This window comes from Trachypithecus francoisi, unplaced genomic scaffold (genome assembly GCF_009764315.1).
Source record: "Trachypithecus francoisi isolate TF-2019V2 unplaced genomic scaffold, Tfra_2.0 Lachesis_group11, whole genome shotgun sequence".
In the NCBI taxonomy this organism is placed as follows: domain Eukaryota; kingdom Metazoa; phylum Chordata; class Mammalia; order Primates; family Cercopithecidae; genus Trachypithecus; species Trachypithecus francoisi.
The window spans coordinates 29,622,445-29,643,082 of NW_022681456.1; the positions used below are offsets into that span (position 1 = coordinate 29,622,445).

Here is a 20,638-nt window from a genome sequence, read left to right on the forward strand (position 1 = left end):
ATTTAGCTATACCCTCCACTCTGGCCAGGCACCTTTATGCAGGGCACAACGGTGGCCCTGACAAAGAAGCCCTCGATGCCAATTGACAGAGAAGGAGATCCTTAGGGAGCGCCTGTAGCCCAGAGGCTATGCAGATAACTGAATCAATTAACAGCCATCTTGTACTTTTTTTTTTTTTTTAAAGTAGAGACGGGGCTTCACCATGTTGGCCAGGATGGTCTCAATCTCTTGACCTCGTGATATGCCTGCCTTGGCCTCTCAAAGTGCTGGGATTACAGGCGTGAGCCACCGTGCCCAGCTGATAACAATTTTAATTAAAACACAATTAATTTTTTTTTTTCTGATCTTCCACCTTACAAAAATTCCCAATGTATCCTAAATTCCGACTTGCAACTTTCATTTTAAATGAAGATCCTAATATGGTAACTGAAAGTTGCAGAGTAGCTTACAACTCCATTTCTCAATATTCTTTTTTTCCTATGTCATACCTTTGTTTAACTGGGTAGAAGAAAATAAAAAGTCACCATGTTTTTCATATTCTTTTCCATTTTTTCCCTAGGGCCTTCCCTACCTCATCTTTTTAGGATGCAATAATACAAATAGGAGAGTGGAAAAGTGATATGTAATCACATGCCTCTCCTCCAGCTCTTGATTATGTCCCATCTGGTTGTACAGACTTCACAGTGCCAGGGTGCTTAAGCTCAAGCGCCTTTTTTTTTTTTTGAGAAAGAGTCTCACTCTGTTGCCCAGGCTGGAGTGCAGTGGCTTGAACACAGCTCATTGCAGTCTTGACCTCCTGGACTCAAGTGATCCTCCCACTTCAGCTTCCCTAGTAGCTGGGACCACACAGATGCATGCCCCCCCCGCCTTTTTTTTTTTTTTTAATAGTAGAGAGAGGATCTCATTTTGTTGCCCAGACTGGTCTTGAACTCCTGGGCTCAAGCAATCCTCCTATCTCAGTCTCCCAACATGCTAGGATTATAGGCATGAGCCACAGCACCTGGCCTCAAGTGTCTTTTGAGATGTTTCCATAAACAAGAAAGAGAATATGTGTGACGACACTTGATAAAGGGCCCGTTGCAGAATACAGGCTGGGTAAATGGAAACTGAGTCTCATGGAATCAATAGAGTCTCTAAATGGTTTTAAAATAACAGTTATGAGGCACAGTACCGGTTACTTCCATATAAGGCTAAGGATTTTTCTATTTTCTAAAAAAAAAAAAAAAAAAAATTGCTATATAGAAGGATAAATAGCCAAGCGAAGAGATGCTGCATGGGCAGGAGAATGGCATCTTGTACCTTGTTGATGATGTGGATCACTCCATTTGTGGCTGCATTGTCCCCATCGACAATGGAGGCCCCCTCAATTGTGATATTCTGTAAATGCAAACCACAGTGGGAAGGTGAGTCTTTATAGAGCACACCGTGGGGTTGAGATGATCTCTGGGGTTTCTGCTTTTTGAGCAGCAGTGACCTTCATACTTTCAGGCCATGACCCACAGTAAGAAATACCTTTAACTCATTGTCCCATAGGTCTCTCTCTGAGAGAGAGAGAGAGAGAAAGAGAGAAAGAAAGAGAGTACTTTCTCCTATGTGGGAGGTACTCTGATCATCTAGTCTATTCTACTCTATGCTATTTCATTTACAAAAGTGCCGTCCGAGGCTCATTAAAGTCACCCAGTGGTTTGACCCTGGACACAGAGTTGTGGGTTGAGCTGTGTCCTCCCTGCCCCCACAATCTGTATGCTGAAGTCCTAACCCCTAGTACCTCAGATGGTGACCTTATTTACCGACAGGGTCTTCACAGAGATGATCAAGTTAAAGTGAGGTCCTTAGGGTGGACCCTAATCCAATCTGACTGGTGTCCTTACAAGCAGCAGGAATTTGTACAGAGACAGCTACACTCAGAGACAGAGATGTGAACATGAAGATGCCATCTACAACCCAAGAAGAGAGGCCAAAGCCCCTTCCCTCACAGCTTTAGAAGGAACCAATCCTGCCCACATCTGGATCTTGGACTTCTGGCCTCCAGAATTGTGAGAAAATAAATATCAGTTGTTTAAGCCTCCCAGTCTGTGCTACTTTGTTATGGTAGAGTTGGCAAACTAATACAGATGGTAATTGACTTTCCTGATCAGAATCCAACTACTTTTGAAGACTATGAATTGCATAAGGAATGGGGCAAAGTAAAACACAACCCACCCACCGACCCAGCCAGCCACGAATCAACACCAGCTGGGCTCTACTCTTTCTGGTTTCCCGCCTTCTTCTCCCCAGTTGAAATCCCCTGCTGGGAATCCTGGTCTTGTCTCACCTTGAGCAACTCCCAAGTCACATCTGCAGAGGACCTGAAGAAAACCCTCCTGGCAGGAGATATTTATGTAGGACATAGGAATTAACTCATTACCAATGTGTCTTTAATGGTTAGCCCCTCTAGGTCAGGGGCCTTGATTGATTTACCTCTGAATCTGTAGGGCCTGGGATATGCCTGCCCAGATGGGTATTAATTAATGCTTGCTAAGAGAATCGATGATTTAAAACACCAATAAATTAGCATGACTGTAGGAATCACCTTACAATGCATTTGTATATCAAAACATCATATTGTACACTTTAAATATATACAATTTTGATTAAAAACCTGATGGAAAATAACTTCAATGTCACCAGAATTATAAGATATTAAAAAGCCACAGACCACTGTTTTCTGCTTTCTAAAAGAAAATATCTGATGAGTCACATATATGTAGGTATTACTAGGCATAGATCTTTTTCACAGTGCTCACACTGATGAGTGGGAGGGTAAAAATGTTTTAGGGTGATAATTCTCAAACATCTTTGACTGTGGCCCATGGTTCATGGATGTAGCAGTTCTCACTTTGCAGTGGAATCTTCATTCTCATCTTGTGCAATTTACAGAAAGAGCTCTGAAACACTGCCCGTGCAGCAGGGTGGCCAGACTCCCTCACAGAATTCTGAATCTGAGTCTTTGACATACTGTAGAAAGTGCCACATGATACACTTCTCTGGGGCTGGGCTCTTCCTTGGGCATTGCCCTGTCTGCAGCACCTAGATCTGTGCCTGGTACACAATAGTAGGTAATCAATAGTTGTTGACGGACTGACTCTAACTTAATATAAAATTTCATTTCTCTAATAAAGATTCAATTCTATGAAGATTGAGTATATACAGATTCAACTCTATAAAGATTCACTTTCATTTCTCTATATAGATTCAATTACTAATAACCAGGTCTTAATCAACTATACATCAAAAGAAAAGTTGTGGAATTGCAGCACATCCTTTACCCTTTCTGGGTCAGTCTGTGGTCTGTTGTGAGACTTGTGGCCAATCAGTGGGCAGAAGGCCACATTTTAGAGGATCACTGCTATAAGGTAATGTGTGTGTGTGTGTGTATTGATATATGATGATAATTATTGCAGCTGGGTGATGCCCACATGAGGGATTCTGTTCTCTGTAGTTTTGTGCATGTTTGGAAGTTCCCATACCACAAAAAATTAAAAAGCACAATATAAACAAAGTTGTTATGTTTCAAGTAAACAGACAAATTCCAGAGCTCTTACCCCATCCACCTTTGCCAAGTGAAGGAAGTTGCCCTGCAAAGATGTTGCCAACATGTCAGAAGAAGACAGGGTCTGCAGATCTGCCACTCTGTATGTGCCTAGTAGCATATGGTATCTGAAACAACAGTCCACAAAGGCTATAATTCAATATAAATGCATGGGGCTGTATCATTGTGTAGTTAAGAGAATAGGTTCTGGAGTCAGATTGCCATAGTCAAAATTCAAGATCCCCCTGCAGTTATCAGCCTTGGCTTTAGTTACTTAACCACGCTGTGCCTTGGTTTCCACATCTATAAAATGGCAATCATTACAATATCTGTCATACGGTTGTTGAGAGAATTAACTGAGTTATATGTAAAGCAGTAAAACAGTGCTTGGCAGAGTTGGCTGTCAGCAATTGTTGACTATTACTATCCTGGGGTGGGAGGAAAGGGGAATCCTAAAACATGTTCAGCTCCACGAATTTGAAGGACCATGTGGTTTGCCTACATTGAACTTCAAAGACATGTTTACACAAATGCCATTCAGATACAGTGTAAAATAAAATAAGTAACACCTACTTTATTAGGGCTGGAATATTGCTCTGTGACAACCAGAAGCTTTTCTCATCCTGGTCCATGTCCTCAGTAGCTTGTTGGGAAGGCACGAGGACAGTGAGGTTTGAGGTGGCTGACAGTGTGGGTTGTAGAGAAGCATTCTGAACCACAGAAGGAAAATAAAGTGACCTGCTTATGTTCGGGGACAAACAGGGCTGACTTAATTGCTTGGAAGAGATGACAATTTCCCATAAGATACTGGAAGGATCCTAGGGTCTCATTTCCCAAATCCACCCCACCCACTGGCTGATGTCTCATTTTCCCTTGTGAGACTCATTTCTTTTAATTCAATGTATGAGTTCTTATCAAAGCAAATCTGCCCAATCAGGTCACACTTTCAGTCATTATAAGTCCTTTACACTTTAGTCTAAATGAAGAGCCAAGAAAAAGCCTTAGTAGGTTCTTGTGAGTATGTGTGTATATGTGTGTGTGCAGAGAACCTTGAGCATTCTTTTTTTTTTTTTTTTTTTGGAGACGGAGTCTCTGTCTCCCAAGCTGGAATGCAGTGGCATGATCTTGGCTCACTGCAACCTCCACCTCCCAGATTCAACCAATTCCCCTGCCTCTGCCTCCCGAGTACCTGGAATTACAGGCACATGCCACCATGCCTGGCTAATTTTTGTACTTTTAGTAGAGATGGGGTTTCACAATGTTGGCCAGGCTGGTCTCGAACTCCTAACCTCAGGTGATCCACCCACCTCGGCCTCCCAAAGTGCTGGGATTACAGGCGTGAGCCACTGCACCCAGCCACCTTGAGCATTCTTGGACGTCTTTGGAGTAAAGATGGTGGGGAGACTGCAGGAACCATTTCAGCATGGGAGAAATTAGAGGGCTGAAATGAAACCTTACATAAATGTCATTCTTGCCTAGAGAGCCAGTTTTTGGTAGAAGCAATGGCATGTTTAACAACCGGATCTCCAGGAAAAAGAGAGAGAGAGAGAGAAAGACCTGGTTTGTAGTATTTACTGATTTCTATGGTATAAATACTCCCACCAGGGCTGATTTCAAGATACCAAAATAACTGCACCGAAAGTGGCATTAGGAAGAATGTGCACAATCAGCTCTCGTGAGCAAGTGTGAACAGGGTCCAGCACACTACTGGGTCAGCTCATGCTTTGGGGTAAGACCAGGGATGACGAGTCTATATGAAAGTCAGTACGTCCAAGAGAGCACGCTCGGTCTCTTCTCTCACCTGTGCTGAGATGGGGGGATTCAGAGAGGCCCCATAGGGAAGCAACAGGAAGCTGTCCTGGACTGGGTGCTGACCAGGCATGGACTATTTGGCATGTGTCTATTTGAAGGGGATAAACCATTTGTTGCAATGGCTGGCTGGGCCGGCCACCTTGGTCCATTCAGCCAAAGAGGACAGAGATTGAGACAATGGCGTAGCGTGGGGATTGGATTCTTTATTATCGTACTTCTCAGGGGTGAGGGAAAAGCTTTTCTTGGCATGTTGAGCTGAGAGTTAGGCACATGTGAAGTATGTCAGATTGCAGCTATAAATCCCAAATCTAACTTGGTGAATTACAATGATGAATCATGTTAACTTACAAAAAAGATCCCTGTGATGAATGAAGCCCCCTTCTGCCCCCGCCACACTGATGCTCAGAGCAAACCTCTGATCAATCACATCAGAGTCTTCAGGGGTGGGACCTATGCAGCAATATGTTTTAAAAATGTGTTCCATGTGGTTCCATAGTGCAGCCAGGGTTGAGAAACACTGCTCAACACAATCGCCTACCCTCCTTACCAGCTGCATTTTCGGTTTTCTATTGTATGCATTCCAAGTTTCTAAAATATATACATTCCCAGTCCTAAGTCCCAATAAATGTACTCACATTTATCCACTGGTTAAATATAGCTGCTTCGGAGAGAAAGGACAATTCCTTATTCATATCGTGCAAGCGAGGGAGAGAGAGATGGGAGAGAACAGAGAAAGAACAATGAGAAGTACAATCACAGTGCATTTCTGGGTCATCTGCGCTCAGCCTTCCTGGGGCTGGGCTTGTTTTCCTGGCCTGCCTCCCTGATGCTGACATGAATGGGTGCTCCAACTAGCTGCATTTCCATGTTGACAGAATCACACATTTCTTTCACACCAAGGTGGCTTGATTATTCTCTATAGAAGTAATTCCAAGAACTTTGAATGAAGCAACAACTCAAGCTTCTTCCAAATCAGAATTTAGGCTGTAAAAACACGGCTGCCTAGACCCTGTGGGGGTCACAGAGCTCAGCAAATAGCCCCTAGAGTTACTTGTTTCAGAGCCATTGTTGAGTAGTGGCTCAGAACAACGGAAGCAAACCACATGGGTTTTCACGTTGGTTCTACCATTTCCTAGCTTCTTAGGCCATTTACCCAGAGGACCTCAATTTTCTCATCTGTAAAATGGGAATAATAAAAGCTCCAACTCACAGTTTGATACGAGAAATAGGAGTCGTTTTTAAAGTGAGTAGAGCCTGGCATGCAGTAATTTCAGTAAGTTTTAGCCCCTATTATCTTTAATTTAACCATATGGCTCTCTCTATGTACAGAGCCACTGCAATTGGAACTGGGGTAGGGTGAAGGCAGGCCATAAGATATGAAAGGGGATGTAAGATATTGAAGGAAAAAGATGGCCCTGCTCCTCTACAACTTAGAGTTGTTTGGGGCAAGTTCAGCCTTGAAAAGATAACCAACATTGCTGGCAGAGCAGTGACATTTGAAGGCATCCGAGTTTTTTTAAAAAAAGTCTGTAAACACAGAGTTATTAAAAAAGACTGGGTTTACTTCTTGGATCTGCCATTTACTGGCTGTGTGATCTTGGGCAAGTCACTTAACCTCTGAGAACTCAAGTGCTTTATTTGAAAACGAATATGATGAAGTCTTCTTCCAGGAATTATGAAAATTAAGTGCATTAATTTATGTGAAAATATTTTTTAAACTATTAAATACCACAAAATGTCAATATCATGTCAATATCATGTTCCTATGCAAATTTACATGAAGACAGTAAGTCTCAGTGCTGACTCAATTCCATCTAGTAGTTGAGGTTATTAATAATAGCACATGTTAAAAAGTAAGAAAGTGAATAAACACAAGAGCAGAGATGCCTGAGTAATCCCTTAGAGGGGACATTTTAAGGGAGAGGAGGGCTGAGGTGCACCTGATCTGCTGGTGGGAAGGCCCGAGTTGGGGGGGAGAGAGAAAAAAGTGGCAGGCCTGGAGCTGGGGAGGTGGCGACTAAACTGGAGGGGAAAGCTGTTTAGAAGAAAAACAAGTGGGCTGGGCATGGTGGCTCAGGCCTCTCATTCCAGCACTTTCAGAGACCGAGGCATGTGAATCAATTGGAGCCTGAGGTATGTGAATCACATGGTGAGACTCTGTCTCTACAAAAAATACAAAAATTAGCTGAGTGTGGTGATGCATTCTTGTAGTCCCAGCTACTTGGGAGGCTGAGACAGGAGGATCACCTGAACCTGGGGAGGTCAAGGCTGCAGTGAACCATGATCATGCCACTGTACTCCAGCCTGGGCAACAGAGTGAGATCTTGTCTCAAGAAAAAAAAACCAAAAGCAAGAGCGAAGTCTGTGTGGAGATGCCTGGAGAGCCAAGCTGCAGACTTAATTTTGCTTTTTGTGGGAGGACAGGGACATCGTGGAAGCAGGATTTTAGAGTTTTAGGAAACAGAGTCTGTGGCCAGTGCAGAGAAAACGTTGTGATTTAACGTGCCACGGTCTGGGTGTCAGGAGACAGCTCCTTGGCCTGACTCGGTGAGTAGAAGGCACAGTCGACAGTGAGAGGGGAAGGGTGGCAAGGGCCTCCCAAGAGCAAGGTTCTTAGGGTGAGACTCAGTGCAGGCTGCGGGTCCTGGGAATTGTTAGGCTTGTGATTTCGGCAGAGGGGAGGGGCAGGAACTCAACTGCAGGGAGTTGCATAAAAAGTAAGTGATGAGGAAATTTGTCAATTGACTTTATTTCTCATTTTGACAAACATTTATAAGCAATGGGACTGATGTAGGAAACAAGACAAAGATCATCTCTTAAGAGTTTATGGTTGTAGGGGGACAAATATCACAAGTTCTCACTCATATGCAAGAGCTAAAAGCTTGGATCTCATGAAGACAGAGAGAGGATTGGTGGCTACCAGAAACCAGGAAGGGAAGGGGGAAGGAGGGGATGAAAGGAAAATAAAGAATATAAATGTATTTATTACCGCTGAACTATATACATAAAAATGGTAAAGATGGTAAATTATATACATATATTTTACCTCATTAAATTAAAAAAAAGTTTATGGTCAAGATAGAAAAATGTAGGAGCAATGCTGATTTAGTGTGGCTCATGCTGTACAGATAGAATGTTCTACACTGGTGGTTAAATATTTGTGCTCTGCACTTGACAGCTATCAGAGCTATCAGCTGGATTCCTCACTCTGGAACTGAAGGGTGTTGGGCAAGTTTTGCTAAGCCTCTCAGTTTACCTGCCTGTAAAATGGGCATAATAGTAGCAGAAGGTTGTTGTGAGATTTAAATGAGGTGCTGCTGCATGGTAAGGACTGAGCAAGATGCTTGACATACAGAAGCGTGTACACACACACACACACACACACACACACACACGGCAGGGGTAAGCAAAGGTTAGCCCAGACAGGAGAGCCCAGTGAACCCAGCAGAGGCCAGTTAGTTGCTCCTTTGGGAAGTCTGAGAATGTAAGCAGGTAGAGTATCAAGAAAGAGAAGTAAGGACTGCTTGGTACACAGAAACTGCCAAATAGAAGCCAGCTGCCTTCAGCCTATGTAAAACATGTGACCCACAGAGCATGTATGTCATTTACGAGAAACAGCTTGCTTCATGTAAAATCTCCTGCAGCAAAAGATATGTCAATAGATCACTTTAAAAACACCTTAGCTACGAGGTTTAAGGGTTGTCTTTATCATTGAGTTCATCATAGAGGACTTACCACTGCTGCGTTTCCATAGCACAGAAAGCCATCTCCTTCATAGCCCTCTTGACAAACACAGCTCCAGACACCAGAAGAAGTAGACTGACAGTTTGCCTGAGAAAACCAAGATGAAAGAAATGGTTACCCCAACAAAAACATTAGACCTGAGTTACATCTATGAGACAACAGGCTCCATCTAAGGTCAGAACTGCAAGTTTGGGGCTGAAAGACGGTAGAAGTAACCCATAGACCCTTTAGTGTTGCAATGAAAGTCTCCTGTCTGCATGTTTGATGCAGCTATTAATTACAATTAAAAATTATTTATTCTCATCCCTGTCAGATTTAGCAAATAAAAAAATACAGGATGCACAGTTAAATGAGAGTTTCAGATAAATGATAAGTTTGAGTATACGTTTGTCCCATGCAATATTTGGGGCATACTTGTGCTGAAAGATTTTTCAACACATACTTGTGTATCTGAAATTCACATTCAACTGGTATCCTGCATTTTATCTGGCAACCCTATGTTGATTCTTCCAAGTTTTGGAATGGAATGAAACTTGCAATAGCTACTCACATCTGGAATGTCAGGGCTTGGTTGGGCTTTAAATCAAGCAGGAGTGTTAGAGCTCCTTCAGCTTTGCAAAATTCTTGGGTAACCGACACCTTGGGGGCATCGCCCTCCTTATTTTTCTTCTACCAGAATTAGTCCCCCATGCCCCACCCTGCACACACACTAGGGGTGGGCCCTGGCAGCTACGTTCATAATAATCCCACTTCTTGGCCACAGTTGACTGACTCACATGTGGGTACCTGGACCCAGTTGGGCCAGTTAGATCCTTTCCTCTATTATTTTGAATTGGGACATGGGGTGCTGATAAATTAGACGGCATCATTGATGATGGGGGAACCATTTACCTCAAGATGTACACAGAAGTACTACAAGTTCGGGAAGAGAGAGGCAGAGAGAAAGAAAATGCACAGAGGGAAGTCAAATGAGAGGTCACATCGTCTCAGAGGATGGGGGAAAGAAACTGCTTAGATTCTGGTGATCCTGCTGTCTTCATATGTTCTGGTTCTGGGCTCTTGGGAAGCCTAGCCATACTTCCTGCCTCTGGATTCCCAGAGCTACCCTGGGGGTCCTCCCAACAAATTTATTTTCTGTATGGACTCTGTTACTTGGAACTCCAAACACTGATTAAGGCATCAGACTTCATTGGTTCCTATGTTCTGCTTAGTGATGTTCTTTTGAAAGCATAACCACCTCCAGCCCTAATGCCTTAGCCTGATCTTTCAAAGTTGAAGAACAAGGCACCGTGTACCCTTGAATGGGCATTTTTACCGATAACTTAAGTAAAACTCTATTGTGACATTCGAAATGGAAGTCCAGTTACCTCTCAAAGTATCCTTTAAACTGCTGGTTTAGAGGTGCCAGGTTTAGTAAATAAAAATATTGAATGACTCATTAAATTTCAATTTTAGGTGAAAAATGAATTTTAGTATAAGTTTATCCCATGCCATATTTGGGACTTACTTGTGTTTCAGGATTATTTGTTACTTACTTCAAATTTAAATTTAACCAGAAACTCTGCATTTTACCTGGAAGTCATATGTTGGTTCTTCCAAGCTTTGGAATGAAGTAGAAATTGCAATAACTACTCACATTCTGCTTAGAGATTCCCTTTTGGGGGTAAGAGATTTTGTTCATTACTAGGCCAGACAGGAAATAATCTTTCTTTCTCAAGCATTTTTTTTGAAGGAAAACCAAGGTTAAAAAACTCACCAACGGATGACATTTCCTGGTCTGTTCCAAGCATGAAGTTACTGGTTCACAGTCAATCCCATTTCCTCGAAATCCTTTCTTGCACTCACATTCATTCTATAATTTTAAGAACAGAGTCAAGGGGATTATTATTATTATTATTTTGAGACGGAGTCTCGCTCTGTAGCCCAGGCTGGAGTGCAGTGGTGTGATCCCGGCTCACTGCAAGCTCCGCCTCCCGGGTTCACGCCATTCTCCTGCCTCAGCCTCCCGAGCAGCTGGGACTATAGGCGCCCGCCACCTCGCCCGGCTGATTTTTTATATTTTTAGTAGAGACGGGGTTTCACGGTGTTAGCCAGGATGGTCCCCATCTCCTGACCTCCTAATCCGCCCGCCTTGGCCTCCCAAAGTGCTGGGATTACAGGCGTGAGCCACCGCGCCCGGCCTCAAGGGATTATTGAAAGCAAGTGCCTTCCATGTGTTGCCCTCACACAGCACTGAGAAACGTCCTATGGAAACTGAAGCTGTTTGGCTCTCCCAGAGAACAGGTTAATGCCTTTGCTTGATATGCTTCAAATTCTAGAGTTACTAATCTCCATATTCTACATTACATTTTCCAGTATGATAGTTTCTTGGTACTCTCTTCCTGAATTTATTTTTGAGATGGAATCTCACTGTTGCCCAGGCTGGAGTGTAGTGGCATGATCTTGGCTCACTGTAACCTCTGCCTCCTTGGTTCAAATGATTCTCCTGCCTCAACCTCCTAAGTAGCTGGGATTACAGGTGTACGCCACCACGCCTGGCTAAGTTTTGTGTTTTTAGTACAGAAAAGGTTTCACCATGTTGGTCAGGCTGGTCTCAAATTCCTGACCTCATGATCTGCCTGCCTCGGCCTCCCAAAATGCTGGGATTATAGGCGTGAGCCACCGTGCCCAGCCTCTTCCTGAATTCTTTTCTCCAGAGGGGCCTATGGAGATAGTCTCAGAGAGAACTTGGGCCCTAAAAAGCATCACATTGGATAGCCTTTCTGCCTAATGAGAAAGGTCAAGCAAGCTATGGGGTATCCACTTGGTGGAGATGCATACATGAGGCCATTGCTAGCTTGTGAGGCACTTTGTTCAATTTAGAAACATTTGGCTCCAGCATGGTTTATCTTTTTAAAGCAGCATTCCTGGTAATTAAGGTTTGTGCCTATCTGGAAAGTCTAAAACTTTCCAAGCCAACTAGTCCCAGCTGAGGGCAATCCTAGACATAAGAGAAGTCCCGATCCTCCCCCAGCCTGATTTCTATAATTGTGCACAAGGGCTGATGGGAGTGTCAGGAAAGAGGATGGATGTGGACACACTCAATCTGAGTCCATGAAAGAGAATGAATCCTGGGTTTTTGGTCCATTCTGTTTCTTATAGACCACCACAAAGAGAAACCCCCTCTTTTCCCATCTTCCCATCAGGATGTTTTTCAAGTTTGTCTGCAAAAAGGAAGACAGAGCAGAGAGGAGACAGATATTATAGTAGGCTGAACTGTGTCCTCTTATTCCCAAATTCATTTGTTGAAGTCCTGACCTCCAGTACCTCAGAATATGACCTTATTTGGAAATAGGGTTGTTGTGATATAATTAGTTAAGATGAGGTCATACTGGAGTAGGGTGGGCCCTGAATCCAGTAAGACCAGTATCCTTATATTAATAGAAAGGGGGCTTTGGGAGGCCGAGGTGAGCGGATCATGAAGTGAAGACATCAAGACCATCCTGGCCAACGCGGTGAAACCCTGTCTCTACTAAAAATATAAAAATTGGCTGGGCGTGGCAACGTGCACCTGTAGTCCCAGCTACTTGGGAGGCTGAGGCAGGAGAATCGCTGAACCTGGGAGGTGGAGATTGTAGTGAGCTGAGATCGTGTCACTGCACTCCAGCCTGGGTGACAGAGCGAGACTGTCTCAAAATAAATAAATAAATAAAATAAAAGTTGGCGGGGGGAGTGGAATTTGGAGACAGATACACACACAGGGAGAACAGCATCTGAACACGAAGGTAGAGAACAAGGTGATGTGTCCACAAGCCAAGCAACACCAAGGATTTTCAGCAAAGCACCTGAAATTAGGAGAGAGGAATGGAACAGTTTCTCCTTCACAGCTGTCAGATGGAACCAACCCTGAGGACAGCTTGATCTCAGACCTCCAGCCTCTACAGCTGCGAAACAATACATTTTTGTTGTTCTATGCCACCCAGTTTGTGGCACTTTGTATGGCAGCCCCAGAAAGCTAATACAGACACCAAGACATTTTGTTCCCTTTTCTCAAGTGCAATCTGCCAACTCAAGTGCGTCAAAAATGAATGCAATCATTTACTGAGTGCTTGGCAAGACATAAGACTGCAGTGAGCTTTTTCACAGTTAAGACTCCTGCAGCCACATTTTAAAGCTAATTTTCTCCAGACCCATGAGCAGGTTCTGCTGTCAGAGAAATCAGAAGGATAAATAGGAAAGCAGCCCTCAAATGCTGTGGAACAACCAGACCATGGGACTTACCCTATGTGACTTTTACAACATTTATCACTTTAGCGTTATACATAGGTCTGTCGCCTCGCACAAGATCTCGTTTCTTCAAGTCTGGCTGAGGGCCCTTGGCCACGGTAATCTCTTATCCTCATCACTGAGCTTAGTAGCTGAGTGGGTATAAGCACTTGAGAAGTGTTGGATGAACGAGCAAATGAATAGATATGGGAACATCTGTTTTATTGTCTGGCCAGCATCTGTTCTCTCTTTTCCTGGAAACTGCACACCATTTGGCTCTGAGGACACCATCACTCCCCCTCTCCCAGTCCACATGATAAAATGTGGCTGGTTCCTCCACCCCAGGGTGCGGTGCAGGGCCTTGGCCTGTGCTTATCACTGCGTCTTCCACCCTGGGCCTCCCCTGGCCGGATTTCTGTAATTGGGCACGAGGGCTGATGGGAGTGGTAGGAAATGAGGATGGGTGTGGATGCACTCGATCTGAGTCAATGAAAGAATGAATCCTGGGTTTTTGGAGGAAGTTACCAGAAAATGTACTCCATTCTGCTTAACTAAGTACTCCGATGGTATAAGTTGGAGTGGCTGGAGGTCATCCCTCACCCCAGGAACCTGGGAAGAAGCTGAGCCAAGAAACAGACCCTTTTGCTGCATTCTGAGCCCTGAATCATGTTGTGCCTGCAGCCAGATCCATATATGGACTTTAGAGTCACGTGGGCCAAAACATTCCCTTTTTAAACCAGCTTTTTCTTCTTAAGAATTGAAGTAAATATATGTATGAGACAATGTATCACTTTAACCATTTAAAAATGTAAAGTATATTCACATTTGTGTACTTGTGTACTAAATATATTCATATTTGTGTACAACCATCATCACCATCCTTCTCCAAACTTGTTTTCATCTTCCCAAACTGAAAGTCCATACCCGTTACACAGTAACTCCTCATTCCTCTCCCCACTCTAGCTCCTGGCAGCCACCATTCTACTTTCTGTCTCTCTGAATCTGACTACTCTAGGAACCTCAGAGCAGTGGAATCACATAGTATTTGTCCTTCTGTCTCTGGCTTATTTCACTTAGCAACACATCTTCAAGGTTCATCCATGTTGCAGCATGTGTCAGCATTTTCTTCCTTTTTAAGGCTGATTGCTCTTCCATTGTATACATATACCACGTTTTGATTATCCATTAATCTGGCAATGGACATTGGGTTGTGTTCATCTTTTGACCACTGTGAATAATGCTGCTATGAATACGGGTGCTCAAATATCTGCTTGAGTCCCTGCGTTCGATTCTTTTGGGTGTATACCCAGAAGTGGAATTGCTGGAGCATATGGTCATTCTATTTTTAATTTTTGGGGGGAATTGCTGTGCTATTTTCCATGGCAGCTGTAGCATTTTACATTTCCACCAGTAGTGCACAATTGAGTTTTCTGTTATAACCGAAAGATTTCTCCCTGACACAGATTTTCTATCTCTGTCCCATTGTCAACTGTCACTCCCTGAGAAGCACCTTCTGTGGCCTATTGAAATAATTAACCCCAGCTGTAAATAGACGTCAATGTCGAGGCTTTGCCTGGGTGTAGTACTTCCATCTCTCACCAGTTTTCAAGAGTGGGAGGTGGCCTAGGGTGAGATCATGCCATGCTCTTAGCCAAGCAGTTCAATTTTTTAACCCTTGCTCCTAAACATGTTGACCACCTTTTTTTTTTTTTTTGATACAGAGTTTTGCTTTTGTTGTGCAGGCTGGAGTGCAATGGTGCGATCTTAGTTCACTGCAACCTCCGCCTCTCAGGTTCAAGCGATTCTCCTGCCTCAGCCTCCCAAGTAGCTGGGATTACAGGCACGTGTCATGATGCCCGGCTAATTTTGTATTTTAGTAGAGATGGGGTTTCCCCATATTGGTCAGGCTGGTCTCGAACTCCTGACCTCAGGTGATCCACCTGCCTTGGCCTCCCAAAGTGCTGGGATTACAAGTGTAAGCCACAGTGCCTGGCCCATGTTGACCACCTTTTAACCCCCTGTGGGGGTCTCTTTGGAAAGAGACTAACTGTACAGATCACTAACTTTGGTAGTTAGGAGCTCCCAGAGGAGTTCCAACACTTCTGACTGTCTCTGCACAAGTGTCCAGCCCAGCACTGGCCCACAGGAACGATGTTCCATCACTCATTCCTAGCAGAATGGCGAAGTGAATGGGAATGATGCCTGAAGCCACAGAGGGAAGCCCTAAAAACTTCCTTCTTGGATATTTTTAAATAGGGCAGATCTCCATTTGTCTGGGTAAATTCCTCCATGAAGGAAAGGGAAGGTAGGAGGTGGGCTTTACTATCTCATCAAGTTCCACTCAAGCTCCGTGTTTCTCTGATTATTAACTTGTGCACAGAAATGAGAGGTTTGAGAACCAAAAGGCTTGGGGTCAAGTGGGAGATATGCTGAGCAAGGTTAGGCTTTCCTCAGGCAGAGCCCTCATCATGGGAAGAAATACATTTCTCAAAGAGCAGAAAATAATTTGTAGGTCTTTAAAAAAGTTCAGCCTAAAACATAAAAGTGAGAAACTGTATCAAGATTCAAAAGATAAGGGGGTTGATTTCAAATCCCTGTTCCCATCTTCCATGTGTTCTGACCTCCTTAGCCTTGTATTATAAACACACTGTGGGTCCTACCTGTGGAAAGGGGTGGAAGCAGGTGGGGATGGGTGGGGGGAGGGAGCCTTATCAGTTGCCTGTTTTCTCATTGCCAGAATCCTAGTTTAGTTGGTAGCCCCTCCCCTGGAGCTGATTAATTTTTAAGCAGTAGCCTTCTCTGCCTCGTTCTCTATTAAATGACAGTGAGTGAAAGTGATCAATATGCTACAGAGCTATAGAAATATAAGGTTGGTCCAGGATGGTGACTAAGAGGGCAGCCCTGGAGTCACACTGGGTGCAAATCTTGCACTATTATTTATTTTCTATGATTTATGCAACTAGCTTCTCGTTGCCTCAGTTTCCTTTTCTATAAGATGAGACAATAATACATCATAGGTTTGTTGTGGCAATGAACCCGTGTTCACTGCCACGAATGATTGAAAAAAGCTGCAGTAAGTTCTAGCCAAAGTACTTCTGTCCTGAGGGGAAAGAAAAGTCACTGCATGATTCCTGCTTTCTCTTTGCTCCCATGACATCCAACCTACCTGCCCGGGACCCACGTACAAACAGGTTGCGTTGTCGTGGCAGCCGCCTGCACTGGGCAGCAGGCAGTTATTGATCTCCAAGCAGTCTCTCCCATTCCCTGTCCAGCCCTGCTGACACACGCAGGTGTGGGTGCCCGTGCCAGTTTTGATGCATTCTGCCTGCAGGAGGAAAAGAAAAAGCAAAGCCTCTGAATCCTCAGCCCAGCCACATGATTCCAAAAGTAAGAGAGAGTTTCCAGACATATGTTCCAGAAGCACATATTTGCATTGAGTGAGGTGGAAATGCTTAATTTACATTGAGATTCATGAAAAGATTAGGTAATTTAAAGAACAAAATTGCTTGGAGCTGGCCAGCTTATGGCCACTAACATCACTGTGTTAGTTATTAAGCCAGGGACTGTTTATATTGTTTTGCAGGTGTAAACCATCATCTTGAGGAAAGTATTGTTATCTCTATTTTATAGCTAAGGAAACAGGTGTTGCCCAAGGTCATGCAGCTATAAAAAGGCATGAACCCAGGTCTGTATAATGTGGGAACCCAAGCTCCACGATATCAGCTCCTGGGCCTCTCAAGAGGAGCCTTGCCAGGAGGCTGGAGGACAGAATGAGAAGGAGAGAGGGGTACAAGATATGGTGTTGAGATGAGGCTGAGGGGGATGGGGTTGGGATGGGGCTTATTCAAAGGGAATCAAAGGAATCTGTAGGCTGGGGTCAGGTGGTTTCATCTAGATTTTATCCTCAGAGCTAGAGGAAATTATGGAAGGGGCTTAAATCTGGGAAAAACATGATCTGATTCACTTCAAGCCACTCTGGCTGTGAGTGGAGAATGCACTGTGGGTAAGAGGAAGTAAAGAAACCAGTTACTAAACCATAGGTAAGGAATGAAGGTGACTAGGGTAGGGTAGGGGTGGCAATAATTGAAGGGAATTAGTGAAAGCAATGGTAGGTTCTAGTTATACCCCTACCAACAACAGAACTTAGTCACTTGACTCCCCCAGATCCCAGTTTCCTAATCAGTGAAATGATCACTTGAGCCCAGGAGTTCGAGGCGGCAGTGAGCTATGATTACACCACTGTGCTCCAGCCTGGGTAAGAGAGTGAGACCCTGTGTCAAAATAAAATAAAAATTCAAGGTTTAAACACAAATGCTTCACACATATGAAAAGTCATCAGACACTGACCTGTGGAATGTCTTTCCTCAGGATTTCCTAAAAAACCCAACCAACCAACTGAAAAAAGCCAACAAGAAGCCAGGCAGGGCTGGGTGCGGTGGCTCACGCCTGTAATCCCAGCACTTTGGGAGGCCGAGGTGGGCGGATCATGAGGTCAGGAGTTTGAGACCAGCCTGACCAACATGGTGAAACCCCATCTCTACTAAAAATACAAAAAGTAGCCAGGGGTGATGGCATGCCCCTGTAATCCCAGCTACTCGGGAGGCTGAGGCAGGAGAATCACTTGAACCCAGGAGGCGGAGGTTGTAGTGAGCCAAGATTGTGCCATTGCACTCCAGCCTGGGTGACAGAGTGAGACTCTGTCTCAACAAATAAAGAAACCAGGCAGGTTGGAAATGAAGACCAGTACTCACATTGCGGCTACAGCCTCCTGGAGTTAGTCCTGTGCAAGGGTCCATCTCAGAACATACAGTTCCATCTCCTTCATATCCTGCTTTGCAAACACAACTGCAAAGGAGAGTGTGCAAAATCAGCCCCAGAATAAGCACCAATGACCCAGAAGAGAGCCAGCCAGCTAGAGATGAGCCAGTTCCTGGCCGAATGGCTCCATCGTTTGCTCCTGTGGAGGAAGCCAGTGCTCAAATGTGGTCGGGGTACTTCTGGGGTCTGCAATCAGATACACCTGGGTGGAAATGAAGCCCGCCCACTTCTTAGCAGTTGTGTGACTCTGCACGAGTCCCTTAACAACGGAGAGATCTTATTTCTCATGAGGAAAATGGGCCTAATACCTCCCATATAAGGCTGAAGGTTAGATTAGCGAATGCACACCAAGCATTTAGCAGAGCACTTGCAGATCATAAGGCTCAACACCTGACACCTGCTCTTATTTTACCAGAACCTGCCTCTTTATAACTCTTCCTGCTCAATACTAGTTATTACCTCTGGTTCAGCAAAGAAGAGCTCTACTGTCTTCTATACAACAGCTCTTAAAATATTTGAAAATGACAATCAGGTGAGACTTCTCCTTTCCTCTTCTCTGGCTCCTCGGAGGTTTTCCCCCCAACACCACATTGTCAAGTGCCTCTTCTGTGAGCTGACTTGGTTTTTTGACCCATAACCTTTCCAGACGCTCCTCTCAAAATGTTCCGTGATGATACTTTTACTATTAAAGGTGGCCCATTTATTCATCTGTTCAACCAATATTGATTGAGTGCCCTATGATAGATGCTGGGGACATTGTACCGCCACGTCCTACTGCAAATTCAGTCATCTATGCCTTACAAAAATTAAAAAAAATATATATTTCATGTATCAAGTTTCCTAGAGGAACAAAATACATTATCTGGTGTCCAAATGAAGAAATAGGTTGATCTGTTCCAATCGTGTTTGATTTACCTAAGGCAACATAGTTCGTACAGACCCACACCGACAGTCCTTGGCGGACGATTTAATAGGTTTCGGGGGTAATTTTGATTACATGTGGTTTTGCCTTATGGGCTGATATAGACCCTAACTCCTTAGGAAAAGGCATTTCTATTGCACAACCGTGGAAAAACAGTCTCTTGTCTCATAGCCTGCAGTCTGGTGGGAGAGGCAGACCAAAACAAATAACTACATAAAATAAAATTTAAGAAATTAAGAAAAGCAGTGCAAGAAGAGGACCAAGAATTCCAGACACCCTCTGCATTTCCCAGGATATTTTAGGTGGTTACTGCCTTGGAGCTAGATATTTCCAGAGAGGTACATTTCCTCTGGCATTTTCTCCCTCAAACCCACTGCAGAATGCTAGACAGTATCAAGGAAACAAATGGCAACCTATTGGTTAAAGACCCAATTTCCTGCAAGATGCCTTTAACAGGGGAGAAATCATTAACAGCCTTAAAGCAAAGGTGTCTTCAAAGATTGGAAAGTTGGTGGACAAATCTTCATTTCTTTCACGTACGTGGTGATAATAATTATGGTTTCCATGATGGAACATCTTTGATGTGCTAGCTCTGGTGCTAGATGATTTTGCATTCAGTTCTGCTAATCTCCACAACTGGCCTGCTTGGTAGGTATCATCACCCTCACTGTACTGTTGAGGAAAGTGAGGTTCAGAGAGGTTAAGTACCTTGCCCACAGTCACACAGCTGGTAAGTTTCAAAGCGGGGAGTGCTGCAATTGAAACCCAGCTCAGACTGAGGTCCTTTTCACAAACACCACACTATTAGCTGGAGGCAACAGGCCTCAGTTCAGAGTTCAGATATGGGTTGGTTCTGTCTACAGCTAACACAGTGACTTAGTGTCACTAAGGGCCATCCCCTCACAGACCTACCTGGCTGTCCCATTGCTGTATTCACAGGTGGCGTGGATGTGACAGAACTGCACGTAGGGCCCACAGGCTGAGGTCTGCTTATCACAGAGTCTCCCGGCAGAGCCACCTCTGCATGTGCCGGTGAGGCAGGCCCCATCGCTGTCTATCCTGTTATCGCATGTTCCATGAACGCACAGGCATTCTGAAAGAGGAGGAGGAGGGACATCCATCCAGGCGTTGGGGACAAGCCGAGCACTGAGGCAGAGCACCCTGGACTACAGGGACCACCTCTTCTCACCCCCCACTCACTCTTGTCAAAGCAGAGTCTGGGTGCTGAGCCGGGGGAAGACTCAGGCGGCTATTTCTTGGAGTCTCAAGTGTTCTCAGAGTGCCTGGGACAGCCCTGGAGAGCTTGCTTGTCCCACCCAGGAGGGGAAGAACTTGGTCTCAGAACTCATTTACGACTGAGCATGGTGACTTATGCCTGTAATCCCAGCACACCGGGAGGCTGACGTGGGAGGACTGCTTGAGCCCAGGAGTTTGAGACCAGCCTGGGCAACATGGCGAAACCCAGTCTCTACAAAAAATACAAAAATTAGCCGGGCATGATGGTGTGTGCTTGTGGTCCCCGTTAC

The 20,638-nt window shown here is 44.4% G+C and overlaps 1 protein-coding gene across 2 annotated transcripts in view; it reads right to left on the reverse strand.

Moving 5' to 3' along the window:
* STAB2 (stabilin 2) overlaps window positions 1–20,638 on the reverse strand; it is a 168,906-nt gene that overhangs the window by 71,230 nt on the left and 77,038 nt on the right. For both annotated transcript variants that reach the window (XM_033220865.1, XM_033220866.1), the window contains exons 23-31: window positions 20,025–20,205; window positions 18,124–18,217; window positions 16,539–16,697; window positions 10,884–10,979; window positions 9,119–9,214; window positions 6,019–6,066; window positions 4,145–4,281; window positions 3,585–3,699; window positions 1,300–1,377 (exon numbers count right to left, since the gene is read on the reverse strand). In XM_033220865.1, coding sequence (XP_033076756.1) covers window positions 1,300–1,377; window positions 3,585–3,699; window positions 4,145–4,281; window positions 6,019–6,066; window positions 9,119–9,214; window positions 10,884–10,979; window positions 16,539–16,697; window positions 18,124–18,217; window positions 20,025–20,205 — 1,004 coding nt within the window. The remainder of the gene's footprint in view (window positions 1–1,299; window positions 1,378–3,584; window positions 3,700–4,144; window positions 4,282–6,018; window positions 6,067–9,118; window positions 9,215–10,883; window positions 10,980–16,538; window positions 16,698–18,123; window positions 18,218–20,024; window positions 20,206–20,638) is intronic.